General features: G+C 38.9%; 1 protein-coding gene across 7 annotated transcripts in view; it reads right to left on the bottom strand.

Annotated features, from left to right (window-relative positions):
- The window catches only part of CYFIP1 (cytoplasmic FMR1 interacting protein 1), an 87155-nt gene that overhangs the window by 40828 nt on the left and 25421 nt on the right, over positions 1-20906 (bottom strand). For 4 of the 7 annotated variants that reach the window (XM_075134675.1, XM_075134658.1, XM_075134666.1 and 1 more), the window contains 19 exons: positions 19748-19871; positions 19481-19570; positions 18005-18082; positions 16794-16895; positions 15190-15371; positions 13711-13807; positions 13443-13571; positions 12030-12134; positions 11764-11855; positions 10436-10553; positions 9627-9749; positions 7018-7143; positions 6578-6744; positions 5032-5179; positions 3019-3172; positions 1645-1801; positions 986-1082; positions 546-622; positions 344-452 (listed from right to left, as the gene is read on the bottom strand). In XM_075134675.1, the coding sequence (XP_074990776.1) occupies positions 344-452; positions 546-622; positions 986-1082; positions 1645-1801; positions 3019-3172; positions 5032-5179; positions 6578-6744; positions 7018-7143; positions 9627-9749; positions 10436-10553; positions 11764-11855; positions 12030-12134; positions 13443-13571; positions 13711-13807; positions 15190-15371; positions 16794-16895; positions 18005-18082; positions 19481-19570; positions 19748-19864 (2268 nt within the window). In that variant the 5' untranslated portion in view covers positions 19865-19871. Of the gene's footprint in view, positions 1-343; positions 453-545; positions 623-985; positions 1083-1644; positions 1802-3018; positions 3173-3472; positions 3621-5031; positions 5180-6577; positions 6745-7017; positions 7144-9626; positions 9750-10435; positions 10554-11763; positions 11856-12029; positions 12135-13442; positions 13572-13710; positions 13808-15189; positions 15372-16793; positions 16896-18004; positions 18083-19480; positions 19571-19747; positions 19872-20906 lie in introns of those variants that run through there. The other 3 variants (XM_075134685.1, XM_075134694.1, XM_075134699.1) reach the window with 3 other exon arrangements.

The following is a 20906-nucleotide window of genomic DNA, read 5'->3' as shown; positions in this document are numbered from 1 at the left end:
ATTTACATCTATTTATATAAGCATTTTATGCTTCTATGACATGGTGCCGACAACATATTGAAAACTGGTGAAAGACATTCTTAGGAAGACAACGCTACCACACGTGACGTTCCTATTTGGCTTGTGTTTGCTTAACTGCAACAGACATTTGCATTAAAACAGGATCTTTAACGGTTTTTTCTTAATTTACTCCATATGACAAAAAAGCTGATTCTCAAATGTCATTTATGCCACTTAGATGACAGGACATAAAGCACAGAAAGAGTTTTATATACCTACAGAAATCAACATCGTTGGAAAATTGCCAAGCAACTCGAATACAACAGAGTACGAGTTAACTCACTTGGACATGTCTCTGTTTCAGCAGTGTCTCGTAGCGGTTGGACTGTAGCAACTGAATGGTTGCTCCCTGATTCTTGCATTCTGAACGTAATCGTTTATCCAGAAGCAGGCTAGTAAGAAAGGAAGAAAACGCTTAAAGTATATTAGACAGCAAACCAGAGCAGAAATGCATCAATAAAAGTTCTGACTACTGGAATAGCTACCTGCCAGCCATTGCCTTGTAGTACGCAAATATTTGGTCTGCCAGCTTGTAGACAAATTGGTCAAAACATAGGTTTACCTTGGGGGGAAAAAAATTGTGCGTTTAGAGATACTTAAAATTAAAAGAGGGGAGCTTATCCAAGACTTCCCACTGTTTATCAAACATAATTAAGGAAATTAATGCATCCAATTTTCCCAGTACAAGAGAAGATGACATTCAGGCTTCACCATTAATGTGAGGCGTTCTGCACAGGTCTACAGGTTTCCTCACAACATATCACCCAACCAGTGGTCACAACATATCACCCATCTTCTGGACTTTCTTCTTAGTTTGTTTATTATCTCCAACTATTTTGAATCTCTTATAATAGGTCTTGGCCTTTAGCATAATTTTCACATTCGGGTACAGACTATTTGTCTCCAGTAGGTAAGGTTACTTTACCTCTGCCTCAATCTCATCATAGAGGAACTGCTTCTTAAATTTAGTAAGTGCATAATGAGCACTGTCATTATAAAGGTCCAAAGAATACAGAACATACCTGAATGAAAAAGAATAAAAAAAAGTTACATGTCTATAGAAATTATGATTCTTTAGGATGGTGCAGTCAAGGTGATGTAAGCCAGCCAGTATTGTAATCTACATGTGGTTCATGCAAACAGGATCATATTTTTGTTTGAGTTTATATAAAAAGAATCACACTTTCTCCTTTAAGAAAGTCTTTTGTTAGTTCAAGAAATTGTATAGATAAGTTTGCAGTCTGAAACTTGTTTTCTAGATGCAGCTTTCCATCAAAATGGAACTATGCTTTTACCACTATGCATTATATCTTTGAGGAGTAAGTAAAGAGAACTCACTCAGGGAACAACATATTTGGCTGGTGCAATGATACTTATATGAAAGGTGTCTTATTTCAATTATTCACTTCAAAAAGAAAACTTTGAGAATCTGTAAATCAGCAAATGTAAGAGGAAAAGCATATGAAGGTTTAGAATACTTTCTCAGTGACTGCTTGTTAAAAGCAATTAAAGCAGTAACATTATAATACGGAGAGACAATCATTAAGAATGATCATTCAGCTGAAGAGCACAAGTAGGTCTTACTCCATCATTGATGCCTCTTTGGTCTCCAAAATATGATCTGTCAGAATCCAAGGCATGGACATCTCAATGGGAAACTGGATTCTTCTGCCCATGGTCAGCTCTAAGAAGAATTCCCTGAACCACAGCTGGGACAGATCACAGCATTGCTGCAGGGTTTCTTTCAGAATAAATAAGGAAGAATTATACTTCTTATAGAAATACATTAAGAATAATAAAACTGTGATTCTGGTGATGCAATGTGAAACAAAAAAGTAGGCATGAGTCACTAGAGCTATACATAAGCCAAATAATGTAAACCAAATTCAAAACGTAAAGCCCATGACTTTTTCAGAGTTCTGAACTTCACGTTGGCCCCCAAAGTGGTGCCTTATTACAGAAAAAAAACGTGGAAGTGGACCAGACTACCAGTTAAACAGAAAAACTATGTACACCAGTAAAGGTGGATTTCTAGTTTAATTTCCCAGCTGGTGGCTGAGAAAGCCATACACTGAACTTGGGAAACAGCAGGCGAAGGAGACAAAATTGTACCAGATCCTCCAATACCATCTCTCCTTCTGGAAGACTGAATCGCTCCACACGTCGATTAGATGGGCAGGAAATGACAGACAGACACATGAAGGAGGGATTAAAACAAAAAGTTTCTAAGGCCGCTGTCAAGGATGTGGAGGTGTGCTTCCCACCTCTCCAGAAAACACTTGGCACAAGCCGCCTTTTGCAGGAGGCCTGAGAACCAAAATGGGAATTAACTCTTTACATTTAGATCTTGGGAAGGCCTTTTGAAGTGCTGTTCCCCAGTAGCATTAAGACTGACATCAACAGGCTCCCCCTTCTCTGAGGGTAAAGGAGTCCAGTAGCAAAACAAAAAATGAAAGACAACACAGCATGATGATGACAAAGACTAGATACATTCAATGTCAGTAGGTGAATTCTTTAGGACAGCATGTTTCCGATTACAATTAACTGAATAGTAAGAGTAGTGAAATGACATCAAATTTACCACCACAGAGAATTTGTTTCCTCTGTACTTAAAACAAAACTGAAAAACCCCCAAAAACCCAAAACACAAAAACTACTTCCTTTTTAAAATTTCAATAGACTTATCTGTCCCTTGTTTATATAAAAACGTACATTAAAAAAATAGAAAAGGGAGGTAACAATATGGAATTTGATGCATTATAAACAAACGTATAACAAGTCAAAATAAAAATCCCACCACAATACTGAATATCATGTCTCAGAAAAAGTTTGGTCAGACCAAGGCTTTTGATAAATAAACCAAAGGTAAGTTGGCTTAGGCAATCGGAAACATTTTCCAGGTCGTGTTAGAGGTGTTAGGACATGCTAAGCTGGACACTGATCATCTACATATCTTACCACTGAAATTTATCAAATGAGTGTAGAAGAAAGACTCGCGATGGAATTTTTCTATGTCCAATATGGTGGGCCCCTCAAGGCTACTTCTCAAGGTTTTCTTGGAACCACTTTTGTCAGCAATGAGGGACTCTAACATAGTTCTCACCATGTAAAGCTGTATCATTAAAGGAAACAATTGTGGTGGAAAGGGGGGGAAAAAGGAAAATACATATGGTACATTAGTTGAGCAACACTGAGAATTACTATCAGTAAGCGACTGCTCCACTTCAAATTGAAAACTGACACTGTGCGGGTAAAAGCCTTTCAGGCGAGAGGAACAGATGCAACGCTAGCCTACGCACCAGCACGAATGCCTACCCATGCCAAGGGACCTCCACTGACACTCAGCAGCAGACCATTTGCAGTGGAACAGTTCACATCACCACAGAAGTAAAAGTAATAAGTAATGTCTTACCACCAAAGTTTAAAAGAGGCGGATAGATGTAGGACTGCCTCAGAAACTTGTGTGTCACATGCAATAGCTTTTCCAATCCCAGAGACTTGAGCTGCTTCAACAGCTCAGCAGAGTTTAAGGACTCTGTCATAGTGCGAACCATGTAGAGCTAAAAACCAACAGACAGGGGCAGGCAGGGGAGAGAGAATCCGTTAATAAAAACACACGGGTAAATAAGGAAGGGGAAACAGAAGCAGAGAAAATGTGTTAGTTTGTTAAAAATGAAAAGCGGCACAGTAAGCATGCAGAGGAGGACATACAGAAAGGTTTCTTCGTTCAGAATAATCACTGCAATCTGGTGCTCCCTCAAGCGAAGGGAAAAGCTCCCGTTCACTTCAGAGGATGCTTAGGGAGCCATTAGCTTCTCAAATGATTTCACAAAGATTTCCAAGTGTCACCAGTTCATATATAGCCATTTTAGAACTGCATGAAATTGAGAAAAATCTATCTAAAAATCGATATATTTGACCTCCCTTCCTCCTGTCAGCTGAGACAGACAAGTGTGCCAGCCCAAGAGCAGAAAAAGCAGACCGAACCGTGTACTCTAAACAGCCTGTTGCAGCCAGTGAAACAAAGCCCTTAAACATACCAAGCACAGGAGAAGCACACTGGTGGTGATATTTGATTTTTTGCACCCAGAAAATTAGAAAACAAAACAGTTTTTTCCCATTCCCAAAACAAAATTTTTATTAAACCCATCTTAGCACAATTTAAGCAACTTTTTATTACCCAAGATTATTATTCGTACATACTCTCTTCCTCACAGATTAAAATATTCTATTTACAAACCACAGTTGCCTCCAATTTTTACCCCAAGTGCTCAGTACCTCATTTTCTCAGATGAGCTATGAATACCAGATCATACACTCTCCAAACAAATTCACAAAGAAAATAAAAAAAGAGAATTATATGGAGGTAACAAGAATGAACATCTAGGTACGGGATTTCAATGACTATCACAGAAAAAACACTTGAAATACCTCTTGTTTTAGGGGCAGCAGCAGATTAAATAGATTTTAGGGAGCAGTTTTATCATTCATTACTTGAACAGTAAGAGGGATCTTGTCAGAAGTCAAATACTCTCCCATATTTTACAGGCAATCATTTATATTTTAAAACTACATAGACATATATTGAATAATGGGATTTAGCAAAAAAAAAAAAAAAATCCACCAGCCACACCAGAGATGGGAGTCAGTCAAGAAATAATTCAAATAGTTCAAAAATATTATTTAAATAATATTAGGAGCTCAGTGAGAAAGTATTTCTTCCCAGTAAGTCAAATTAAAGAGACTGAACACTTGGAAAAATTATGCATCAGAGTAGAAAGTGACAGCAACCCAGACAGAGGATTTTGGTTAAGTATATATAATTTTGTAAATATAAATCTAATCAGAGTAGATTTTGAACATTAAAAAAAAAACAAAAAACCCTGCAATTTTTAAATAGTTCAGGCCAGAGAGAAAACATTTCATGCAGTAATTGCTGACAGATATCACAACCACCAGACAGGAAAATACCTGAGTGCTGGAGGGTCCCACTGCACGCCTTGGGACCTTGATGTCAAAACCACTTTTGGGGTCCTTCTCTCCCCGTAGAGCTGGGTCATTGAACGGCTCGTGACCAGCCTCCCAGTCACAGACTGTCTTTCTGATGGCCTGCAAAACACTGAACACAATTCACACCACTTCAGACCGGCATGCATCCAAGCGCATTGAGGAGATCATTTTACTTTTTTAAGCATTCTTCCACAAGCCCAGAAACTTTGCAACAGCATTCGGGAGCTCGGGCAAACTCATAGCAACCACAAACAATTTCGCCAACAGCTTCAAGAATGCCACATCCACAAAACAATCGCTGTTTATCAAAAAGGATAGTCCAGAGCCCTTCTCCTCTGTCAGAAGAAAGCTGACCTCTGAAACTGGTTCACCAGAGACAAAAGTCACTTGTAAAGAACCCGCCTCTGGGATCCTTAGCAAGCACATCAAGCCATTTTGTTCTCCTGAACCACAAAAAGCAGATTATTCAATCAAACCAAAGTAGATTATTAACCAAACTAAAGAGAGACGATTCGGCCTTGAAATGAAAAGAAACAGTAGAATTCCTGTTTCCAGCAGAACTCCAGAATTCAGCTGGAATTTATACAAACAGTCTTATACTTCTAACTCCAAATACTGAACTGGACTTCAGAAACTTGTCAGAAACACAGCCTGCCACATCCTGTGGCGTGCTGAATGATCAATCAAATGCCTCCTCCCAGATCCGAGCAGGTATGAAAGTAATAGTTCCTTATTGCATGAAAGTCCCTGGGACAAAAAGACTCTCCCTGCAAACTTGGTAATTTCGAGTAATCTGTTTATTTTTAGCTTACGATGGTATTTTTGTGGCAGTCAGAGCATTTAGCAATAGCCTAATTAGCCAAAGACTTTCACCTCTAAGAGCTTTGCAATGAAACGTGGGAGTAAGCAAATGGTAAACAAGTCAAGATTAACAGCAAACAATTAGGGACAAAAAAATAAGGAGGGGAAATGCCACCAATCGGCGTGGGCAGACAGAGCACTCGGAAGAGAAGTGTAAGGTGAATAAGTCAATAGCAGCAGAAGCTGAGAAAGAAGGCAGGATGCTAAGGGGGCAGAGATAAGACTATGGGGTGGGATGTAAACATGAGACACAGGGAGAGGAAACACTGGAATCATAAAGAAGGCGGACAGTTACACCTTTCTTCAAAATAAAAATACTAGTCTTGCTTTCAACATTACAGTACTTATCTTTCCTTAAAATAAAAATAAACTATAGGCAATGCAAGGCTTCCTGCGTAGTCCTAAGTGGCTCAAGACAGCCTGGACTCTTACTGTAGCCATGTTGGCAGCCATTCCTTTTTCAGTCCACCCTTCAGACTTCTTCAACTGCCAATACATATTCAACCAAGCTAGCTTTGAATACCAGACAGACTAGTAGGGCAGTACAGACTTAAAGAGACAAAATTTAACAGCTTTGCAATTCTGGAACAAATTTAGTAAGATTTAGGGGAAAGAACACAAGAGAAGATGAAAACAAGAATATTACCTCTGAATGACGTTTTTCTTCTTTTTAATGGCTTGTCTTAACGGCTCTCTAAGCGTGACCTGGGCAAAATCTTGAAGAGCTGCATAAATGGTATGGCGAATGGCATGATTGAAAACACTTTCCATCCTTCCCATCAGCACCTGAAGACCTTTGATCATGGCAATCACCTGCAAGAAAAGAAAAATTGTGTATTTTTCTTATTTTGTTTGTATAATTGTTCAAAAGGCCCTTTTTTAAATACAGAAAATGATAAAGTTCCAAAAGATAAAGGATAGTTTTCCTGTGCTCCTCCTACAGAATGAATGGAGGAAAACATGCTCTTTCAGAGTCAACACAGGGCATGCTGTCTTTTTGCACTGGGCAAGAAAATGCTTATGAAGAATGTTCTCCTTTGTATAGAATTTATCTTTGGAAAATCCTTGTAAAAAAAATTATCTTACCTCAACCAAAGCAAATTTCTCCTCACTAGTATAATTGTATCTTGTTGCTCTTTCATACTCTTCTGCATTGTCAGGACAATCTTTATTAGAATATTTGTCAGTTGGGTGTACCAGCTTCCAGGAATACTGCAGTTCACACAGCAGAACAGGGAGAAAAAAAGATGGGGGGAGGGAGAAAAAAGGCCTGAGAAACACAAAACATAGCTGGACACAAATAACATACTTTAGGAAATATTCGAGTGTTTTCAAGAATTTGAAAAACAGTATTTGGTACTATTCTCAAAACCTGCATAAATTCTGAAATTACTATCTAATGGAAATGCCAAACAATAATTTGCCTAACAAATTTTCTTGAAAGCCAGCGATCCTGTATTAGCTCAAAAAATGCAATTTACACTCAGCAGGTAATGCACTTCAGGGTATTTTCTACTGACTAAATGCTAGCATAGGCAAAAGTTTCTTCTCCACTTCAGGCACCAGAAACACAGAGAGACCTCAGAGCATAATAAAAAAATCCATCACACCCACACACAAAAAGAGGAGCTTCCAATTTGGCCAAATATTCACATTCAGAATTCAAAAGACAACTGGAAAACTACAGGTTTTTGGTTTTGTTTTTTGGGTTTTTTTTTATGTTTACTAGGATTAAAGGTGTGGAAATAGCTGTATTATCTGTGACAATATCATCTGCACAGCATGCATTTCTCTTAAATACTGCCTTTTCAGTCACTGCAAACACAGCTCAACGTGTTCCTGAGCAGTGTCAGGCCAATCTAACATCCATCAGGGTACATCTAGTGAAAAATCCTAGTCACATTCAAATACAATTTTCTCACAGTTTGAGTTCAGCGAATAGTAAGGTCTGGTTGATATTATCTTTGCATAAGTGTTAGATTACAGAGCAATATAAATTTGCCTACTATAATGGATTAATATTTGCACCAATTTACCTATGGCAAAGAATAGCATCATACCCCGCAACCTAAGTGCTACAAAGAGGACACTGGGGAAATTATTAAACAAAGATTAAGTATTTTGGGGGCATTAAGTTCACAGGGTTAAGTTGGACATCAAATGTATGCTGAAATTTTTTATCTGAACATGATGCATGTAACAAGGTTCATGGATACTGAGTGAATGCAAAAGACAGGTAAATGAGTAGCATACTCCAGATCAGAATAAATTCTCAGTAGAAGGACAGCGAGAAAGTGAACACAAACTTACATGAAGTACTCAAGGGAATCCATACAAATCAGAAAGACAAAGAAAAGCAGTGATAATAGGCAAAAAAAACTGCTGTGGTCCTCAAAGAAAGTTTACTCTGGAACTGGGAGGATAAAAACAGAGCTAAGAACGAGAGACTTTCTACAGAGAGATAATAAAATATAATTTCTATAGAGATAAAAAAAATAGGAAGATTGTCACTGTGAAGAAAGAGTCTGAATGCAGCAATTTGCAATGACAGAAATAAAGGGAGCAAGTCTGGGAGTTGCAGCGGCCAGAAATTGATGACAGCAACCTCTCTTAGGGAGGGGAAAAGGAGAACAAGATTTTCACCATAAAATACACTGTTGATTTAAAGAGGAATAGGATAATACAGGAAAAAGCATGACTCATCTACTGGCTTTCAAAAGAGGCAGTTAAAAATACAGAAGAGAAAGAAAACTGGGTCTCTAGCTATGCCCACTGTGACCGCAGTGGACTCACACAGTGCAAATGGCTTGATGCTCCCTCAGCCATCAGAGGCAGAGCAGGAGCAAGTCTGGCTTCTCTCATACAATACGCCATCTGCTTCAACCCTTCCTAGAACATGCTTTGGTGCAGGTAAGACATGCAGCTTTTATCTAAGCGTCTGCAGCATAAAAAGGACTCCTGCATCCTCCTCTTCAGTTTCTGCCTTAAGCAGTTTCTTGTTGGAAAAAACACAGTCACTTTTCTAACTGGCATCTGTTTTTAAAATAAATTATTAAAATATAGAGAAACAACTCTGCAGGTTCTTTATTTCCCCTCCCTCATCTCCTCTCAAATTCTCCTTTCCCCACATTTACTTTCCTTTTGACTAAAGGCCTAATCTAAAGCCAGTGGAGCCTTTCCATTCATTTTTGTGTCTTTGGTTAAGACCTTACATGCTTCAATTTACTAAGCGATAATGTCTAAACATAGCCAGTTGAAGCTGTTCTATCACCTCCTGTGTGACTGCATGTTGGTATGGATATTTCTAACGGCATATAATTTTAAACAACGTTTAGAGGAAAATAATGAAGTCTTAGTCTACAAAATGTATGTATCAAGAGCAACATAAAAACATCTGGTCAAGGCTCACAGGTGATCACCTATCCATTAAATATAACAAGTTGAATGTACTGTATGAGATGGTACATGCTACTGGATCTTCAAAGCAGCAACATTACTCCTAGCCTCTCAGAACTTCATGTGCCTTCCTCCGAGAATGTGGTTTGGAGCAGGATGAGAAAAGGAGTGAAGGAAGAAGGAAGAGGGGAATTAAGGGAACAAAACGCAACACACATTCTTCGTTCCACTGAAGCAAAGCCTGTCCAACCGCACAAACCGCCTCTTTTTCATCCGGTTTTATTCCCCAGATAACATACCACTTCCATGACATGTGCACTCCACTGGGAGAGAAGCTGCAGGCCTTGGAGAGAGAGATCAAAGAGCTTCCGATACTCCGCATCTGTTTTTTGAGCTTCCTGTCGACCAGACCCAGTCACCACCTAGAACAGTATTAAACAACAACAAAAAAAAACCAAACCCACATCAGAACATGCTGTATCCAGCATCCATAGCCAAATTCCTACATAGATTTCTTTTAAGCATTAGAACAGCATCATGTACCAACACCTGCATTAATATCAGCTTTTGCTTCCAGAGACTTACATAGTTAAACCTCACAGATTTTTGGTCAAATGATGGTAACCACTGGTATCCCTAATCACCAAAATATTGTTGCGGATGAATTCAAGACACTAATTATATATGTTATACGTTCTATATACATGTGTGTATACATGTACATTTCTTTTTTTTTTTTTTTTTTGTTAGCTAATCTGTTAACTTAGTTTCATTTAAACTACTATGAGCACCCATTTGGAGTAAGGGCTAGACAACCTACTCCAAAAGAGACATGCCAGAAGTTCTAGGATATATATCCTAGATAGATAGATAGATAGATAGATAAGCAGAAAAATACCACCGTTTGTATGATGTATCATTATTTTAAGTTTAAATAGTGTAAATATCATGCAGAGACTGGGTACTAGCCCTGCATCCAGCTTTTCTTGATTCAGGTGGTCAAGCTTTGTCATTTACCTAGCCTGAGGTTTACCTGCTCTTCAGATATTTAACAAAGACTGTTAATCAGTGATGTGAAATTTACATGAATAGCTCTAATCCCACATACCTCACTGTTGCTGTAACGAGCCAGTTCTGATATGAAACGCATATGGTCTTCTCTGATTTGGATCATCTGCTCACATATATTGTATTGGGGACTGCTGCTGGAAGACGTGCATGTCCATCTGTTTCAGATGACAAAAAAAACTCACCTAAATCAGTTTAGGCAATAAACAGTACAACTAATACTGCAAAGAAAGAACCACTTTTTAAAAAAAATCTTCCTTCTCCTCTATTTGAGGCCTTTCTTGTCCTCACACCTCTACCTCTGACCCTGCAAAATCATTAGTGAATGGATTGCCTTTCTGAGTTCAAACAGCACTTCCTCCAAGTCTTTAAAAAAACTTTTTTCTTTTCTTTTCTGTATTTTTTAAAGGCTACTGCTATGAATACAAACCAGCATCTCTCTTCAGGAGCATACACTTGGCACAGGACCAAAAAGTATTGAAAGGCAGGGCAGAAGTATAGGTATAGGCTGCAAGATACATCTAGCTACCTTCAGACTGCTTTTCGTTATTCTTGTTTAACTATGAAGAGCCTACAGTATGCTCTCAACTATAAAAAAAAGGCATTATGAAATACTATCAATATGTTATCAAGAGGGACACAAAAGACATGCTACCAAGAATGTCATGTTAAGTAGCCTCATATTTTTAGTAGCTCAGTAGGCCCACTGCTTTTGATTTTCTCTTAGCAATTACATGCAGGTTATGTGTTTTTTCTGCAGGAATTAAAATGCAAAGCACTACATTCTAAATTCATGTAACTGCATGGAGGGAAGGTCTTGGAGGAGCATGGAAACGTTCACTAAAACAAAGCAATAACCATAAACCATGGAACCATTTATGTAAAAACTGGCTGCATTTTCCAGCTATTTTGCTGTGCTGCACACCTAGCCAAAAAAAAAAGAGGGGGGAGACAAGCTAAGTTGCTGCTCCATATACAATATACACATGCCTATTTACCCATGCACTGCTCACCTTGCTTAGTAAAATCCTTCATTTCTTTTAAAGAAAGTTTCATATTTAAAGGAAAAAATAAAAATGAAATTAGTGTAAGATAAAATTCATTTCCTCCAGCCCAGGTGATAAGAAACGTCACAGATGCAAGAATGAGCTCAGCACCACAGAAAGGTCTTTAAACAACTTGTTTCTTTAGTTGTATCTATTACATGTAGTACATTAACAGTGAAATACCCACACCAAAAAGCAGACCAAAGTGAAAATCCTGTTAAAGTAATTACCACAGACTAATGGATGATTATGAAAATATACTCCAAGGGTCTGACTTTCCCCAGCCCAGACTCTCCCTTCTTTGTTTCCTTCTCCCCTTTACCTGGATTTATTTTCCTCATAATGGGCACTGGTCTTAATGTATCTTGCAAGTTCAATCTGCATGTCACCAAACAGTGGGACAACCTGCAACTGCTGTACACAGGGAATAAATCAGATTAGATAAATTATTAAACACAAATCTTACTGAAAGGAAACCATTATTCACCCATATTATAGTCCAAAGTGATCTTTATTTTCTTTAATTATATTTAAAATGCAAGGGGAATTACCTTTAAAATCTCATATTAAGATCACATCTTAACTAACCTTAAAGAACTTATCTATCTTGGCTAAATTTATCCTTTTCTTTGCATCCAGCTTATAGATGTTACTGACACTTCCATCCATCAGGTACAATCCAAAGCCCATAACCTGAAAAATAAAAAACCAAACCTCTCCGCAAAAGGACCTCAGAGGTAAAAACCTGCTGCAGTAAGACTATTCTTCATATCATTAAAAAAAAAGTAATATTTAAAAAAACACAGTCCTGAAACACCCACCCTCCTCCAGATAGAATGTATTTTCAAATACATATATTTCAGTAGTATTCTTTTATTATATGTATATTGGTAGTTTTTGCATTAACATTAGCCCGATCAGTTATCTTTAAAAAATGCTACTTGTTTGTATAAAGGTTTAGCATACAAAAAAATCTCACTGAAACTAGAGTCTGGCTATTTTTAGACAGGTTTTTTTTCACTTCCATTTTATTAAAATTCTGTATGTGCAAACTGATCTGTAACAGAATTTTAGATCTAACATCTCTGAGCTATTGCTTTTTATGGCTTTCAGCCTATCTCTGAATTATACACACAAGAGCTCAGAAGCATCCAAAAAAAAATCTAATTACATTTTGTCCAAGTTATTCATTAACATGAAGTTATAATTCAGTATTTACAATAGCAGGAGCTGAGCACTAGCCACTTAATGTGTTCTAAGCATGCATTTACCGAACAAAAGGCCTAAATACAAATGACATGTTGGACATCCCTGCAGACAGGACGCAAATGTTCTAGAGCTCATGTATTGTTTCAGGATGCTTCCATTTGGTCCTAATAAACAGAGTCAGTAAAGTGACTCAAAATATTTGTCATGAGGCAAATTTTCAGTTCTGAGCCCATACCTTTTCTTCCACTGCAAGACATGCAGCTGATAAGATCAACCACACTTCATATTGCCCAGCACTCTCTTATTACATGTACATATTCCAGCTAACTAAACGTACCTAATTACTAATCCTAATTTTAAGATACTTGTTCCCTGAAATCTTTGATACACAGCCTCACCGCCAAAAGCTTTTTATACAAACTTGCCACATATCTAAAAATAAAACTTAGTAGTTCCTTTCTGTTGTCATACTTGATAGAAACACAATTCCGTAGAACTGGTTTTCTAGCAAGGCTGCAGTTCAATTGGGTCAACTTCAATTTATGAAAAACAAAAATAGATAACTTCAATTTATGAAAAACAAAAATAGATTAGAAACTTTCTAAATAGATTTAGCATGCAATATAATAAAAACACAATGGAGAGGAAAAAAAAAGGAATAATTTGAGTTATTTGGTTACTCTGGTTCATTTTTTTTTAAAAAAAAAAGCAAAACAAAAAAGAACAGCAATTCAGACATCCGGGTCCTGCCTGAACAATTCTTTTTTAATTTTGTACCAGAAAGAAACTTACTTTCAAAAGCATATGTTTCTCACTGGGTGTTAGGTACATTTTGTTCTCATAGTAGTCCACACACAAATTTACAATATCTGCAAGCAGTTCTTCATAGCCAACAATCACCTCCAATTGCTGCTGTAAAGACTGGAAAAAAAGAAGAAAAGGGTATTTGTCAACTAGTCATACTCCCAGGGGAACAACCATTACTACCAAATTGGAAGAGTTTTATTTTAATAGTTTTGTAAAGCATTAGATATTTTGCAGAAAGACAATTAAAGCTTACTTGTGTTATCTTGTTGTGGTTGGCAAGGAACATGGAGAGGTTCTGTGATTCTTGAATGGACTGAGGATCTGCCATTTTCCGCAGGAACTGAGCAGCTCTTTGAAAACAGAAGAAAAAACAGTATTTCCCTTCGGCAGGACTGCTTGTAACCAAATCCATCCCCTCTCAATAGAAATACACTCATCCCCAAATCTGCCAGGGGAACTGTAAGTTGTCAGCACATCTGTAACCGCCAGTACAATGGTGTATCATTCACTGCTCGCACTGAGGTTGACAATCCTGTACATCTCCTACCTCCAAACTCCTGAATCAAGCAGAAAGAGACTTGGCGGACACAGCCAGTACTTTTTTGCCACAGCTTTATAAAAGTGAGTTATCAAAACACAGGCTATGGACTCGACAAATCTGTGTCAAGAGCCTGTTTTATAAAAGGTAAAGGGTTTTTAGGAAAATAGCTGAGCAGAAACGTGGAAGTTCACTATAAGAGAGATATGGATTTAATTTATCCCAAATGAACTGTTTTCCAATCCCAAATCTCCCACTGCACCCTAGTTAAAAGACCCAATCCAACCCAGTCCAAAAACCATTGGGGATATCCCTCAACTGATGGGGGCAGCAGTGGCTCTATAGACCCAAGCCATGCAACAATCCAGGAAAAATCAGCCTTCCAGAAAACAGAGTTTGTTCTCCAGAAGCATGCCTCCAAATTAAAAAAATGCAAACCAAGTAAGTTTAAGAGATTTCCAGGCACAACAACAACTACAAAAGGTGACTACTGGTAGAGGTAGAAATTAAATCTCATGTAAGTGGAAGCAGCATAGATAAAATTGGCTAGTCATTGCCTGAATGGTTTCCTTTATAAAAAACCACAGATGCTACAGCTGGCATAAAGACTGTCTTCCCCTGCTGCTCTGGCCACTGTGTTCGACTAAAGATACCCAACACTATCTGGCAGCTCAAGCACAAAACTTGGCCACTGATATCCCACCCTCTTCCCCTCCCTGCTACACCTGCAGTCACGACAACCCTGAACGGCAAAGCTGAAACGTCTTAAGTACAAGTGTAACAACTCTCAGCTACAAATGTCAAAAGTGGATGCCAAAAATAGAACAGAATAGAATAGAACAGAACAGAAGTGGCACAAGCGACCAGAAAGCCGGTTTTCTCTCAAACTTAAGAAGAAAAGCTTTATTGAGCAAAGTATATTCATTACGCTTAACGTACACCAAGACAGAACTATTTGACAGCTTGGCATTAAAGGGCAGAAGAACCTTTTGCTGCTGGAAGAACAGCATAAAGAAAATAGATTTACTCAACTGCCTAACTGCAGTCATCCCTAGTTTCAAGGTAATCTGTCCCACACGCGAAGGGACTACTTTTGAAGAGATAGCTGCCAGAAAAAGAGCAACTGCTGCCATCTCCTGGGAGGCCTGTATCCCGGCAGCAGAAACCCAGGTCCTGTTGCTCCTTGCCACTTACCGCTTGTAGGCTGAATGGTCGTTCTTCACGCTGCACTTCATATTTTTCAGCTCATCCAATACCGCAAACATGTTGATGAATTTGCCCAGCGTGATCAGATATGCTTCAGACACAAAGTCCTTCCTCCTCTCCGCATGGCACAAGCGTCTCACCTCCCCACAAAATCGTTCAATCGCGTTTCTCTAATGGGGAAAAAAAGAGAAGAAACAGGGAGTAAAAGCCATGACGTTTCCAGGAAAAAAGTTTCATCGTGGAAGTGGAGCGGGTCCAATGAAAAGCGCCACTGAAGCAGAAAAATGTTTAAAGCATGCAAGGCTAAGAAGTCATCAGCACAGACTTTCCAGCTCCATCTCTGTGTACTTGCTGTGTGCTACAAGTGTCACCAGTGATTTTTGCCACAGAGCTTGCCTGGCACAAGGGGAAAGGTTCTTCTTTGCAGATTAAAGTCACAAATGTTTTAAATCCCTTTGAAACAAGTAATTTCATCTTCTTTAGTGAGAAAGTGTATATGCATTAAAAGGCAGATTATAGGTATATTCTCTTAAAACAAAAAAAACCCCACCGCACACTGATTAATAGCAGTACATGCCAACTCGCAAAATCATCCTGCCACATGTTTATTTGAGGGCTTATTTCCAAGCGAACATCAGGGCCATTTGAGATGGACATTACAAGTACAAAAAAGACAGCAACTTCGAATGTAGAGAGGAATCTGTTCTGAGTTTAGAGCACTAGTCTCCTTGAACAAAAGCAGATTGTTTGTAGTCAGTAAGATTCACCAGTTGGGGAAGACGACAGGAAATATTACATTTCATTCCGTCTCCTCTTCCTGTGTGCTCTGGGGCTCGCGGGCTCTAGCTGCTCTGGCTCCCTCCGAATAATGCCTGTAAGCATCCTCAGTCCATTGAACCAAAAGGCAAGCTGCCAGCACGGGAGGAGAAAGCAAGACAGACTGCTGTTCTCCAGCACCCGTGTAGCCCGGGTGGCTGGCAGGTCACCACAGCTGGGTTAGCTTGCCTCAATTATGAATTTCTGCTGCAAAGTTGCACCTGCTGCTCTGGTGTCCAGACTTGTGGACCCCTCACCCCCCAACAAACGGTTTCTGTGCCGAGACGCTTTTATGTATAGATGTGAAACGTATTATATTTCTATTTCCTTTCTTCCTAAAGTGCCAGAACTGTCCCCATGTGCTACGTAGGGACCATATGCAATTACCTTTGATTTTATGCTGAAAGTCTTAATGGAGATCGCCTGAAGTTTTTAAGATAGGCATTAGAAATTCTGCCCTTCTGTGAGACAATATGTTTTTTTTTTTTCAAAGTATAATGGTCAAGCATTGGACCAGGCTGCCCAGGGAAGTGGTTGAGTCACCATCCCTGGGAGTATTTAAAAGACGTGTAGATGAGGCGCTTAGGTACGTGGTTTAGTGGTCATGGTGGTGTTGGGTTGACGGTTGGACTCGATGATCTTAGAGGTCTTTTCCAACCTTAATGATTCTATGATTCCATGACTAGGTTCAGTATCTGAGCATACAATAACAAGTATACAAAATAGGAAAATAAAAATACAAGCCTACTGACAAATTTTGTTTCTGTTCCTTTTACCTGAAAATACATAAAATTCATCAGTTTTGTGACTTCTGGCTCCAGAACTTCCACAGTTTTCTCATAAATTTCTACTCTGTTAGGCTGCTCGTTGCACTTGACCTGAGGACAATTAAAGAGATCATTACACTTGGAGCTTTTCCTGGTAAAGCCTCAGAAACTAAGAATCCCAATGACAACTTGAGAAAATGTATTATCATCATGAAGAGACAAACTTAAGGCATAAATTGCCGGTTTTGGTAATTTTATGCTAGTCTTCTAAGATTAACTCTGTGTGTTAAAAAAACAAAACAAAACAAAACAAAAAAACACTAAGATTTTTCTCTCTATTACCTCACAGCAAATAATTTAGTTTTCAAACACCTCTGTATGGTTAGGACAATATTCTTTCCACATTATTAAGCCACTTGCTGAAAGTCATGCACTAAATAGGGCCAAAACCAGAAATTAAAACAGATTACCTGATTTCCACTCTGAATATTTAAACCACAGGATAAACCTTCCTTGCATTTCAGTACAAAAATAATTGCATTACAAACGCCTTATAAAACAGGCAGGTGTCAGCTCATGGTTATAATATTGTTCAGTTTTCTGATGCATCTTAATATTCTTTCCCACCTCACCACTGTACCACCATTCCCAGACACTTGAGGCTGCCTATGGACTTCTCACCTATTCACATAGGTTTTAATTTGCATACAGATCAATAAAACACTGCATAGCTCTGACACTCAGAATATTACTACCTAGGATGTCTAGAAACTTAAATGTTTAACCTGAATTGTAATTATTACGTGCTATGCCACCTGCTAAACCTGTTCTGAACTTAATATTTAAGTTGGGGGGGGTCCATTCTCTTGAATGAAATTAATTAAATTTTTACCTCAAACAGATCTGACAATCAAAGATTTTCCTTCTAGAACACATTACCCCTATTTGAATCAATCAGTAAGATTAACACAAAACCCATGAGGTATTGCTACAGCTCCCTTTAGGGGAAAAAAAAAAACAAAACAAAAAAACCCCAAAAACCAAAGAGACTAACTGGTCCCCAAGTGCTAAAAGACACTATGGCATGCCCAGCTTGCCTATTCGGGAGTCAAAGTAAACTACATTTCATAGCTCCTTGATAAAGCTATATCCGTGCAACTCCACACCAAAACAAGACAGAAGTTCACACGATGCATGACAGTTTAATTTTCATCCTTTACCTGAGGAATGGCTCTCGAACAGCTTCTCCATGTGTATAACATGACTGCATATTCCTGACCCTCTTCTAGCATTTCATTCTGTAAGAAAGACACTCAGCATAATTAGGCACTGTAATAGAAAAGGGCTAAATCCACCTGTCTTCCATCATTCCAAAACCTTGTCCAAACAAATCTATTTCTCTTATCAGAATGTATATGTACAAACACAAATATATTGCCAGCTGAATAATACATCATACAGTATGTATGTAAAATAATATTACCATAATGCATAGGCTCAGCTGGCATTTTACCTGTATTAGAGCTGACCAGCTACTGATGTCCAGCTTGGCTATAATCCAACAGCTAAAAAAAATTTCATTTATTCTCAGTCATCTGTTTTAGCACCCAACCTAATTCTGAGAGAATTCACATCACCATCTTCATACCATGTAAGCCAACAAACACCTACCAGATCACTAATCAACAACTGCAGCAATTATGCCTACCTAATGACAAAAATATTATCTCCCCAGATCAGATTGGGTTTTGTGTTGTTCTTTCTTCCCAAAACTAGAGACACTGTGATCTATAAATAAAAATGCTAATCTGAAGGGGGGTGGGGTGTTTGTTTTTCTTTTTAAACTGAGGTACTGCAGGTGGAATGGTCAAGGATGAAAGTCAGCACATGCAGAGCAATATCCTTTTTTACATGTCAAAGGAGAGGGCCTACAACATCCAAACAATCAAAACAGCCTAAGGAGTCATCAGATAATTTTAAGAGTAGATTGGTGTAAATTTACATAATTTTCAGTAGCATGTAATCAGGTGCTTAACCTGCCCATTCCACTGTTTGTGAATAGGCTTCTAGAATTACAAGACTTATTATTCTTCATTTTCCAAGAGTGCCATGAAACGACGACAAGTTCAGTACAGATGAGCGTTTGCAGCCTGCAAGTTCTTTTGTATCCCAAAACAGCAACACCATCAGCAGAGATGGATGAAGTTACTAGTATGAAGTCTTATCTTATATTGTGGAACTGTTAAAAACCACAGAATACCTTACACAAAAGCATGCCAATAAACCACTAACATACACACCCCACAGTGAGGAAGCCAACAAAAACCCTTCAACACCTCTAAACTGACAGAGAAATAGTGGAAATTTGGGAGGATGGAAGGTAATTTTTCACTCAAGTTACAGCAGCTATCTGTCAATACAACATGGTCACCTCAGAATACTGGAAAAATGCACAACGAAAGCAAGAAACTTTTGAGCAACATTGGTTGATCAAGAAGAGAGACCATTTTAAAATTATCAAGAAGTACACGTCTGAAAAAAGAAAAGCCACACACTTCTTCATCTCACTGCCTCCTAGAAGTGTTGTAGGTTTCTGGTTTTCTGTGACCACAATTCTTATAATGAAATGCAAGAAGACATGTCCTCTCCTTTTATGCCAAGTTAACACAAAAGTATATATCTGAACATCTACTTACCATACTAGAATGGACTGTAGCTTGCTCAATGTATCTTGCAATGCCAGTGACAAATGCATTTCTGTCTTCAAAATTAGTGTTGAAGTTTGGCTGCAGAGAAAGCAAAATGCAGAATTTTATCCTTGGTAGGGAGAAGAATTCTTATGTATATTGCAAATATAAACACACTTTGGGTTTTGTTTTGGTTTTTTTTTGAAAAGCACATACTACTTTTTCTTAAAAGCAATGGGAACTGGAAAAACTCTTTTTCCTGCAATGACAACACACCTGGTAAAGCAGAGATGATGGCGGGGGTTCGATACATGGTTGCTGATCTGGCAATGGTAATTCCTCCAAGAGATCCACATTGGACAAGGCATCCTCCAGGGTTACTTGAGCAGTCATTTTGCACCTGGTTAAAAAATACATACATACATATGGATATGTACACACACATACATATAACTTTTTATATGTTATTTTATACACAAAAACAAATGAGTAATATGAAGAGCAGGGAACTACTTACGTTGTGGGAAGTGTGCAGTTTCCCTTCCACCATAATAGAAGGGAAACAGTCAAACTGGAACCCAGTTTGGTTTTAGTATACAAGTTTAAAAAAGACTTTTAGGACTAATATCCTCCTCCTTACTTTTATGAGTTGAGAAATATTTCTCTTCCCCCACTGCTGCACACCAGAAATACACCAAAAATAGAGGAAAGGATGACCTCTAATGCTTGGTTTTGAGCCGATGTGTCTTCAACCCCTTATGCACAGATACTACCACCAGCCCGTCTCCAGGAGACCTGGCTGTGAAAAGGTGCCAGCAGTCTCCAGTGTCTCATGCCCTAGGACATCCAGATCCGCTTTGAGTAGTTAGTGACAGAGAGGCCCCAAGCCCCTCAGGGTCACGGCAATCTTCATACACCTCCGACTGCTGCCACTGCATGGGGGTTTGAACCAAGAACAGCAACGAGAAGAAATTTTATGAAGAAAGTGTGGGGTGAAGAACGACCCAATCTGCCACTTTTGTATAGTGACCCACTCATCCTCCTCAGTGGAGTAAAAAATTCCTCATTTTCAAGGTAACACCTCTAATCAAGCTGTCTCTTGTTTTCTATAGGGCTTTGCAAGTTATTTTTCCCCACTTACCAGAGCAAACCCATGCACCTACTGCGAAAGGAGTGGCTGTGCGCTGCCCTCGGCTCTAACCAGGAGGGCAGGAACACCCCCTGAAGCTCGAGCACCCGCACCCCAGAGGAGCGGGGCCCTGCCTGGCACATGTCACCCCCGTGGAGCTGTGCCATCCCCGTGTGCAGCGGGGGAACGAGCAGAGAGAGCCAGGATGGGCTGGCGATCCCCTCACTTGCTGCCCTTTTAGCAGCCTGGCAAAAAAAACCTCCTCACTTTCTCTTACCTAATTATGGTTTCCTGGGGAAAGCCCCA

The sequence above is a fragment of the Calonectris borealis genome, chromosome 1 (genome assembly GCF_964195595.1).
Source record: "Calonectris borealis chromosome 1, bCalBor7.hap1.2, whole genome shotgun sequence".
NCBI lineage: Eukaryota > Metazoa > Chordata > Aves > Procellariiformes > Procellariidae > Calonectris > Calonectris borealis.
This window is presented reverse-complemented; position numbering and strand designations above follow the sequence as displayed.